Source organism: Rhinatrema bivittatum, chromosome 3 (assembly GCF_901001135.1).
Source record: "Rhinatrema bivittatum chromosome 3, aRhiBiv1.1, whole genome shotgun sequence".
NCBI lineage: Eukaryota > Metazoa > Chordata > Amphibia > Gymnophiona > Rhinatrematidae > Rhinatrema > Rhinatrema bivittatum.
This window is the reverse complement of record NC_042617.1, coordinates 10,523,302-10,534,605: the sequence shown is the minus strand read 5'-3', so window position 1 is coordinate 10,534,605 and position 11,304 is coordinate 10,523,302. Positions and strand designations below refer to the sequence as shown.

At 47.1% G+C, this 11,304-nt stretch overlaps 1 protein-coding gene across 1 annotated transcript; it reads right to left on the bottom strand.

The window, feature by feature from the left end:
• Positions 1–4,154: 4,154 nt before the first annotated feature.
• LOC115086691 (alpha-1,6-mannosyl-glycoprotein 2-beta-N-acetylglucosaminyltransferase-like) lies at positions 4,155–7,887 on the bottom strand. The gene has a single exon (XM_029592900.1). It carries the CDS (start codon positions 7,848–7,850, stop codon positions 6,732–6,734), a length of 1,119 nt encoding a protein of 372 aa, XP_029448760.1. The 5' UTR covers positions 7,851–7,887; the 3' UTR covers positions 4,155–6,731.
• Positions 7,888–11,304: the final 3,417 nt, after the last annotated feature.

Genomic DNA, 11,304 nt, shown 5'->3' with positions numbered 1-11,304 from the left:
ACACACACGCACTTCACTCTCCCTCTCACTCATATATACACAAACATACTTCACACTCTCCCTCATACACACACACACTTCACACTCTCCCTCTCACTCATATATATACACACACACACTTCACACTCTCACTCATATATATATACACACACACATTCACACTCTCCCTCTCACTCATATATATACACACACACTTCACACTCTCCCTCTCACTCATATATACACACACACACTTCACACTCTCCCTCACTCATATATACACACACACTTCACACAGACTCCCTCTCACTCATACACACACACACTTCACACAGACTCCCTCTCACTCATATATACACACACTTCACACAGACTCCCTCTCATATATATACACACACACTTCCCACACACTCCCTCTCACTCATATATATATACACACACACACTTTTTTCCCATTTTTCTTACAGTAAGAGGGACTTTGCTGTTTTAAACCTGTGCCTTCCCCTCTGCACCAGTGCAGTGGGGGTCTGTACACTCCTTTGTCCCATCAAGAGAAGGTGGAGGAGACCTGTAGATAAGAGCCAGTTTTCTTGGCAAGATTTGAGTTTTGTCATCTTTTGGGAAGGAAGCATTTTTGCTGCCCCCTTCCTTACCCAGAGCTGCACTGTAAGAACTGTTCCCATACGGCCCCTTCCTCACACAGAGTCCCCACTCCTATCTTTCAGTGAGGATACTGGAGACCCCCCCATTGGAGTTTCCACTCCAGGACCTAGGCAGGTTGCAGCTTGAGTGCCCTCTGCGGAAGGGGACATCAGCCCTGGCCAGGACCCCCCCGGGATTCATTCCACACCATGGCTGAAATCCAAGGGACACGTCCACAGAGGATGATCCAACTTAAACCTATGCTCCCTTAAGGATAAAGGGTCTGGCTGTACTGGGACACTTCATTATTTGCTCATATTGAATAATTTTACAATCGGTCTCAGTGAACTTTAATTTCAGCTCCCATCCAATGCATCCAGCTAGCGGTCCTGAAGAGCAATAACAACATGCAGACACAGGTTTCCAGGGCCTGGGTCCAGGTGAGCCTTCCCCGCCCCCCAGGGAAGAATCCAGCCCTCGGGGAACGGGCAGAGAAAGTGGCCCAGTTTAAGAATTTTTTTTATGGCCCCTTTAGAATCAGACAAGATTTTCATAAATGCCAGAGTTAATTGTGCATCGAGTGGAAAAATGTTTTAAATGTGCTGCTTCGTAACTTCATGGAATATCCTCACCTCATTTTATGTTTTGAAGGAGTAAACAGCCGCTTCACATTTACTCATTCACTCCTGAGTTTAGCAGATTTATCATACTTCCCCTCGCTGTCTCTACTCCATGCTGAAGAACAGAACAGCGTTAGCCTTTCCTCTTAAGGAAATTGGTCCATCCACATTATTATTTTGGTCTCCCTTCTCTGTACCTTTCCCAGTTCTATCTTTAGTGAGATGCAGCAACCAGAATTGCACACAGTACTCAAGGTACGATATTCCGTTTTATTCACCTTTCCCTTCCTAATAATTCCTACTATTGTTTGCTTTTTTAACTGCAGCCGCCCACTGAGCCAAGGATTTCAACCTCTTGTCCATGATGACGTGCAGACCCTTTCCATGGGTCATAACGCCTAATCTGAAATCTAACAGCATGTAACTACAATGTGGGTTACTTTACCCCATCTGCATCACTTTGCACTTCTCCACCTCAAATTTCAGCTGCCATGTGGATGTCCCATCTTCCCCCTCACAGGTTCTCCTGCAATTTCTCATGATCTGCTTGTGAATTAACAAAATGGAATAATTTTGTGACTGCAAATTTGATCACCTCACTCGTCGTATTTCTTTCCAGATCATTTATAAATATATTGAAAAGTAAGGGTCCCAATACAGATCCCTGAGGCACTCCACTGTCCACTCCCTTCCACTGAGAAAATTGACCATTTAATCCTACTCTCTGTTTCCTGTCTTTTAACCACTTTGTAATCCACGAAAAGACATCACCACCTATCCCATGACTTTTTACTTTTCCTAGAAGCCTCTCATGAGGGACTTTGTCAAATGCCTTCTGAAAATCCAAGTATACTACATCTACCGGTTCATCTTTATCCACATGTTTATTAACTCCTTCAAAAAATGTATCAGATTTGTGAAGCAAGACTTCCCTTGGGTAAATCCATGTGGACTGTGTTCCATTAAACCATCTCTATCTCTCTGTTCTGTAATTTTGTTCTTTATAATAGTTTCTACAGTTTTTCCCAGCACTAACATCAGTCTCACTGGTTTATAGTTTCCTGGAGCCCTTTCTAAAGAGTGGTGTTACGTTGGCCACTCTCCCCTCTTCAGGTACAAAGACAATTTTAATGACAGGTTACAAATTCCTAGGAATAGGTCATTTTTCAGTTCTCTCAGCACTCTGGGATAAATACCATCTGGTCCAGGTAATTTGCTACTCCTTAGTTTCTCAGCTTGCCCTATTCCATCTTCACTGTCATTTCTCTCCATTTCTCCCACTCAGCACCATTATATACCATTTCCAGCATGATTAAGTCCCCAACATCTTCCTCCATAAACACTAAAGCAAAGCTTCGGCCTTGTTTGCCAGACGTGCTTCTTTAACCCACTCAATCATGGAGTAGTGCAACCCGGTTTATCTTTCTTTGAACATTTTTTAATGAGCTTTTCCTGCTAAGGCACACTTCTTTTCAAATTCTCTTTTTAGCTGCCTTATCAACCTTTTTGCATCTAACTTGTCATTGCTTATGCTTTTTCCTCTTATGGATTTTCTTTCCCTTTTTTTGAAAGAAGGTCTTTTGGCTATAAGAGCCTTTTTCAGCCCACAGTAGGTATTTGGCTCTTCTTATGCCTTTTTTTTTAATGCATGGAATACATGTGTTTAAAAATACCATCTCAGAAGCCCAGAACAGGGTCCATGCGTGATGTAAACCCTTAATCTTTTCAGCTGCACCTTTTAGGTTTTTTTTCTAGTTTCCGTCACCTTTTTGAAAGTTAAATGCTTGTGCAGTAGTTTTCCTTAATATCCTCCTTTCAGAGATTGTCAAAGTTGATCGTGTTATGAGCACTGGTGCCCTCACCCCACTACTGTTACTCTTGCACCAAAGCCTGTGTTCCACTCTGGATTAGATCTAAAATAGCTCCCTCATTTCCTAGAGCAGCTGCTCCATGAAGCAATCAGTTATTTCATCTAGAAACTTTTAGCACCCTAGTATGACCTGATATTACTTTTACCCTGCCAATACCAGGATAATTGAAATCTCTATTTCTGTGCTGCCAAATTTGTTAGCTTCCCTCATTTCTGTTACAATTTCATTGTCCCGTCTGTTCATTCTATCCAGGTGGATGGTAGTATACCCCCACTGCTATCCCTCCCACATGGAATTTCTATCTATAAAGATCCCACAGTGCATTCAGGCTCCTGTAGGATCTTAATCCTGTTTAACTCTCTGGTATTCCTAGCATATAGCACCAGGCCTCCTCCCTGCACTTTGATCCATCCTATCAGTGTGATTATAATCTATACCCTGGTATAGCACTAATCCATCGGTTATCCTTCTTGTACCAAATCTCCGAGATGCCAATTCTGTCTACTTCTTCATACAGTGCTATACACTCTAACTTGGCCATCTTCTTTTCTTAGACTAGCTCTATCTATCTATCTATTTATTTATTAATTAATTAATTAATTATTTTTGTTATACCGAGTTTCATGACAGATATCACATCAACCCGGTTTACAATTAACAATGTGTGTAAAGCATAGCGTAACGTATATTCCCAATAAACTGTGAAACTTTAAATACAGTGTATCAATACCGTGTGTGAGAAAGTTACAATAAAACAGGGAAAATTAACTTGGAGCTGGAATAGGGGGAAAAATTGAACAATGCAATATATACATTTCTTCCAATTAATGAAATAGTATAGTAGAGTAAATAAATAAGCCTATGTGGATACATGTGATGGTACATAAATAAGAGACGGTAAAATAAGTGATCAAGGGAATAAATAAGACACAGTAGTGCATGGAAAGATATGATAATAAAATGAAACGGTAGTGAATGAAATAAATATAATAATAATAAAATGATAAAATAATAATAAAATGATAATAAAATGAAACAGTAGTGAAGATACAGCCTTCCTAGCAGTTGACTAGGGTGGTTTAGAATCTTTTAACACCAATCACTCTTTACTTAAAAGGCACCTGGGCTACTTCTACCTTTACTGCAACCTCCCTCTCAGGATGCCAGAGCACCCCCCCTGTTTTGTTAGTGTCCTTCCATGCTACCTCTCTGTGACCCATACACTGCTGCAGGACTGTTATCTATCCCCCATCTTCTACCAACTCCATTATGTTACCCACCCCATGAGCAGATGGGCTGACCTCTTCACCTCTTTGCTAAAGGGGGATGAGAGGTCCTTCTCCCTTCCAGCATCCTAGACTCTTCGAAGGAAAAAAAAACATCTGCAGCACAGGAGGACCTAAATTAAGAACAGGTGCCATATGGGGAATGATGCCCGCCATCTGACCCCACTGGACATTATAATCAGTGCCAAAGCAGGAACCTTAAGTCTCCTACTAAAACTGGTACAGTTTTACAGGATTCCTTCATTCAACAGGAGCATCCTGGGTTTCTGCCTCCCTGCACCACCTTCCTTCCCGTATCAGTGAAGAGCAAGGCAGACTCATATTGTGAACGATAACTTCCTGATGAAAGCCAGACAGAAAACAGCAAAAAAAGCAGAAGCACAGCCTCGCTAGGAAAAGAGGACAAATATGTTACAGAGGATGGGCAGAAGCTGCAGTTTCTTCTCCCTCTAATACCAGTACTCACCCCTGTATCCCAGTCCCCCAACCTTCAGCCAAAGTCCTCCACAGTACAAGAAAGTGACACAAAATCGTTGTAGTAAATACGCATTTGTTTTACCCCTGTTCCCTGGTTCATATAATCATATAAAAAAATATACATCTGTAAATGGTTTTAACAACAGCACATAAAACTTCCAGTGTCAGAGGAGGAGCAGCGTCATACTATTCACAGGCCATTGCCAGCAGCTGCTGTGGATTAGACAGAGCTTCCCCATGGGGGTCCAGTGCATCAAGGTGGGTCTTAGCACGTTGATACCAGCGCTGGACACATCAGTGCAGTCTGCAATGGAAACCCAAGGACTCCGGAGCCCCTAAACCTTCCGCTGGCAGCACAGTAGAAAACCACCACAAACAGGTCTGGTGCGCAGATGCAAGATAACTAGGCTCTCACCTACAGGAGTCCACATATGCAAAACGCCATTCTGAAAACCAGGCCCGGCTGTGGTTTCTGAGGATTGAAGTCGTCCAACACTATACATTCCAGATTAGAAAATGAAATGTCAGACAGAAGAAACCCTCAAGGGCTTTAAAAAAAGGTGTATAACATGTTGTGATGCCCTATTCTAACCCATGTCAGCAGCACAAGCTGTGCAGCTCCTAACTCATGAAAGGAGTCAAGAGGTTAGAAGAGAGGTCTCCATTACGCCTCGACCGGCAGTGCCTCTGTTACCGTGTGCCCAGTATATGCAGTCCCTACCGCACACATTTCTACGGTTCAATGGCCTCCCTCCAATCCTCTTCTTCAGCTGCTGCTAAGTGCTCTCCGATTCCTGGACATACATAAACAGAATGGCTGTTCCCTTTCTGCAACGTGGAGGACGTACTGATATTTTAACACGGTAAAGTGACATTTTGGTAAAACAAGGGGGAGGGAAGCAGCGAGCACACCTTTCAGAGTACTGCCTGAATCGCACTCCTCCAGCTTTCCTGGAAGTGGCGCAACCCGTCCCTCTTACTGCATTAATCATTTTACAGAAGATAACGCAAGCACAGCCCTGCGACCAAATTACAAGTCTGCATGTTTGGAGATTTTCACATTGGTTTAGAGGCGTGGGCAGGGTGCCTGGAACATGATGATCAATCAGGACAGTGACCCTGTAACCTTGGACAAGGCACTGCCTCCCTGGACCTCAGGTCATCAACCTCACAGAGCAACATTTTTATTAATCTTTTGGCAACCTGCCAACAGCGCACAGAGCTTTGGTTTCGAATAGAAAAATAAGCCAGTGACAACCCCTCCTCCCCCCTCGGGTCTGCACTGCTCTTGCCCGTCTCAGGGCAGCAGATGACATCAGTAAAGGAAGCAGACCGCTGGTTTACTGCTGCCCCCGGTGAAAAGCTGAATGTAAAGGGAGGAAGCAGCCCACTTCATCTTTACAATGCCATGGCCCCCTGCCCAGGGAGCACTGCCTGGAAAGCCCTGCATTCAGAAGTGCACACCTGAATGGCTGACCCCTGAAAACATAGCCTTGCATAGACCTTAAAAACACACACACACACATACATATATATATAAAAGATTATTAGAGCACAAGTCCACTTATCCAAACTCTTGGAGACAAAAGAGCGATTTTGTTTTCTGTTGCGTGGTGGATAATGGGGCTGGCACGGTAAGCCCTTGACATTACATCCATTTCAGCACAGACCTCTTATGGCTCCGGTTTCTGAGGGGGCACCGATTATTAAGTGGAAAGCGTCCAAACAGTTTACCAGATAAGAATCCAAAAGCAAAAAATCCCAGCTGCTTATCCCAAGCAGCTGTCGCTTGACGGGCGCTGGAATGCACGACAGCCCTCGTCACGATGGATGCCCCTGTCGCGACGGCCGCCGCCTCAGAGCTTGGCGTAAGCCTTGCAGAGCGCCTGATCGCGGGCATCGTCCCAGCCGCCCTCCTCCTCCTCGGGGCTGGGCGGGCGGCTCTGCAGGCTCAGGGACGCGGGGAAGAGCCGCGCCCGCAGCGCCCCCTGGGGCTCGCAGCCCTCGCACGGCGGCAGCAGCAGGCGGGGCAGGAGCGGGCTGAGCACGGTCAGCGGCCGGGGCAGGCAGGCGGCGGCGGCCACGTGGCGCAGGCTGCGCTCCCAGCGCCGGTCCCCGTGCGAGCAGAAGGCCTGCAGGCAGCCCATCAGCGCGTAGTAGAGCTCCCGGTGCAGGGCCACGGCGCCCCGGTGCCGAGCCGGGTCCCAGGCGCCGCGCTCCGCCCGCGCGCCCGAGAGGTCGGCGGGGAGAGGGCCCGGCGGGCCCGGGCCCAGGCTGAGCAGCTCCGCGCCGCCCGGCTCCCGCAGCGCCTCCAGCAGCCGCAGCACCCGCGCGAAGTCCGGCAGCAGGTAGGCGTCGTCGGGCAGGAAGAGGACGGGCCCGTCGTAGCCGCCCAGCGCCCGCACCTTCTCCCAGACGAAGCGCAGCTTCCACCACCAGTGGTGCTTCTCCTGCGCCGCCGCGGCGTCCCGGCAGCGCCGGGCGGCCCCGCAGCCGGGCTCGGGCCCCGGGAACTCGGCCGGGTAGAAGCTGAGGCTGTAGGGGAAGAAGAGCTGCAGCACGGGGCAGAAGCGCACGGAGCGCAGCAGCGCGGCCGCCTCGACGCTCGGCCGCCCCATGCTGACGATCAGCAGCAGCCGCCCGGGCTCCTCCGCCCGGCGCAGGGACTCGAGCAGCGGCCGCAGGCGGGCGGCGGCGCCCGCTCCCCCGCGCGCCTGCACGGCCAGCACCAGGCGCGGGGGCCCGGGGAAGAGCTCGGCGTTCAGCAGCGGCTGCCGCGCGTTGTTGGCGTAGGCGGCCAGGCGCATGTCCCGGGGGCTGCCGCGGAGGTCCCGGATCCGAGAGCCGTCGGCAGCCGAGGAGGAGGAGGACCCGGAGAGCAGCAGCAGCAGGAGGAGGCCGCCGCCGCCCAGCAGCGCCACCGCCAGCAGCAGCAGCGGGCCCGCGCACTTCCGCCGGTGCAGCCTGCAGTGCATGAGGGAGCAGCGCTGAAGCCGAGCCACGTGCGGCCAAGAAACTTCCGCCTGTAAACTCCCGTTACTGCAGCAACGCCTTGACTAGCTGCTGAGGCACCCTCAGCCAGCCAATAACAAGCCAAGAGGCGAGAGGGCGGGCATACAAACGCACCAATAGGAGAGGGGGGAGGGAATGCCCCCCCCCCCCTCCAAGGGCGCGGAGAGACGTCAAAGCGACAGCACTGGGCAGGAGCTTTCCCACGGCCGCTCTCCTGCCTACTTCTGCTTTCTTTCCAAGTCACGACTTAGATTTCGGGGGGGGGGAGCACGGGCCTGGTATTCACCAACCTGAAAATAACCTTGATCTGATAAGGCTCAGGTAATTTTCATTAGAGTCAAAGTTGAAAAACACTCCAAAACCAGGCATATGCATGATTTGTCCTCATTTATTTAACGTATTTGTTGGGCATTTTCAGCGCAATCAGTTTAATAGGTGTAAAGTGCTGTGTCCGCAGTTCTCCGGTGTCTGGCAGTCAGGCTCCTACAGCATCCAGACTGCCAGCAGAACCGTGAGGAGGTGTTCCGAGGTGTGGGGGAAGAAATACTGCACGGACATGACATTATTAAAAGTGCCCACACTATTTTACCCTCTAGGCCGGTGCTCGAAATGTAAATCCAAATCCCTTTCTGCTTGTACACTGTGCCTGAGCCCTGAGGCGGCAGCAGTTCAGAAGGGCTGTGCCTGCCTGTCCCCTGCTAAACGGGAAAGGTAACCACTCTGTGTGGCATCTCTCCCTGTGCTGCTGCTACTGCTGCCGCTGCTGACATATTTCCATTTCTACCCTGGCACTTACTGATACTCACATTTTTTTGAATTGGTTTATATTTTGTAGGGAAAGGGCTCCATACAAGTGTTACTTGTTCACTTTCAGCCGCTTGGTGCAGCTCATATGTTTCCAGATTTGAGTGGCATCAGCTGAAGCGATCACATGGCTATTGTTTAAAGTTGAAAAGGGTTTGTGGTTATGAAAAGAAAATTGTGCCAGCTCTCTTTAACACTCTTTGCTGGAGGGCTGAGTAGAGTCAGGTTGAATGAGATGATTTCTTTTCGGGCTCTTCTCTGCAAACCAGGAATTTCAGAAAACTGTGACCTTCCCTCCCTCACAGGAATGAGGTTGGGCTAAGGTAGGGATGTGGGCTAAGCTTAGGTTACTGTTTACACATAAACAGGCCGATGCAATATTGTGCGCTGAGTCTAGCGCATAGGTTAATGAGAGCTTGGATGCGCGTTTTGGACGTGTGTCACTAACCCCCAATGCAATAGGATCAGTGTGTCCAAAACACGCGTCCAAACTCATGCGTAGCTAATAGCACTCATCAGATGTAAATGCAATGTACCCAGTGATGCAAAAAAATCCCTGTGCGCCCGGAGCAGATGTAAAGTTTTCCAGTGTATTTAAGGGCTCAACTTAAAAACAAAAATCTGCTTTTCTGTGGTTCCTCCTATTTAGTATGGTGGTGACAGAAAGCAGCACCATGTTAAAAAAAATAAAATTTTGGGGTGCACGATATACGCCCACGGTATACACGCTCAGGGCCATGAATACTGTGTGTGCTATTGTGCTAGAAAATTAGCTACTGCCGGATAAAACGGTTCATTTTGGTAACCTGCACACACAGGGCACTTAATATTAATTTATTCACTGCTTCACTTACTGCCGATTGGTCCATCCATTGTGTGTCCCTTTCAGCGCGGCCGCACATTTGCGTGTTGCATCGAGCGCCCAGGTAAGGTGGATGTGCGCGCATTCAAAAAACACGCGCCCACTTTGGATGCACGTTTTATATGTGCCTTAAAGAATGTGATTTTCTCTGCAACCCCCAGTGTTCACTTAGTACCTATGTATTCATGACTGCATTGCCTGAGGAACTGAGGATAGCACTTCAGGCATCTTGAAAGCTTTCAGCTTTAAATATTTATTCATCTTCTAAATGTATCATAAAAATAATTTTAAAACATTGCAATACAGATTATAAATATCAGGAAACACGATATAGAGTCTTCTCTATTAAAGGCTCTAAGATGTGGAATAACATTTTTAATGATTTGAGGAAAATGGAAGAGTTGACATTTTTTAAGAAAATTTAAAAAAAAGGATCTTTTTAAACAAACTTATGGGATACAATATAGATAATTTTAAATAGTGTAAAATGTTTGTGGTATGATAAAAGTTTATGTAGGTTTTGTACTGTAAGCTGCATAGATCAATAAAGTTGGATATTATAAATGTAACAAACAAATAAATAAACACATGTTTGCAGATAATGACCATCCAGCTCATGATGTACGTGTGCACGGTTGCCTCCAACAGCACTACTCTGGCTGATTACCTCCCAGCTGTCAACTGTACAAGCCTGAGGGCCTATAGTGCTCTATCTGTGACCCCCATCCACTGCACTAAGGATGCCTCCCAGCTGGCAGCCATACAAGCTTGACCGCCTCCTTAGCTGGGGAGTCAGCCTGTGCAGCTCCCCTACCCTAATTCTATCTGCTGCTCTTTCTTGTTGTCTCAAAGGCACCCCTGCTCTGTGAAAAAATCAGCTTTATCTTCAGAGGATTGAGCGTGTGGATTCATAACTAATCCAACACTTAGGCCCTCTATTTGTTTCCCCACGACATCTCTCCCAAACAGGCTTCAATCCTGGCATCTGCCTTCTGCACTGGTAGGTTACTCCAGGCATCCCCAAGTTTGCCCGTCCAATATAAGATTGGAAGACCTCAGTAAAGAAAGTTTTTGTCATATTTTGCCTAGGCCTTCTTCACTCCAACTTTATATAACTCTTTCTCCATCAGTTTCTGTTTTTAGGCACAACTGAAGGTTGGTGTGACCTTTTTACTAGACTAACTTTATAGATTTGTGACGAGCTTTCTTCCTCAGGTCAAAGCTGATCACAAAGGTTTTCAGTTAGTCCAACAAAAAGGTCTCATTTACAACTCACTGATTGTATTTCTTAGTATCCAAGTGGACTAAAATGGCAATCACAGTACTTTTTTGGGAGCATGTGAGCTCCTTATATAAACCTTCAGTCTTTTTCCAGACACAAAATGTTTGTTTTCACATTTGACCTTACCAGTGCTTATTGGAATTACAGTTGGCTGGGGATGTGTGAGAATATGCACTGAGAAAGCTCCTGAGTCTTCCCAAAGATTCATCAGCATGTGGAAACTGAAACTGGGTCTACATTTAAAACGCAGGTGATAAGACAATGTTGATACCTTTAAAACACAAGTTTTGATGTTGAATTAAAGAACTTTCTTCTGAGAGCGAGATTATAGCTACAGGAACCAGGTCTGCCTTTGCATCATGGCCATTTGCTCCCCGGGAAAGCATTGACAAGTAACAGCCCTGAAAAAGTGACCTTCCAATCAGGACTTTTAAATAAGGTGGGTCACATTGTCATGGGAAGAGGATGA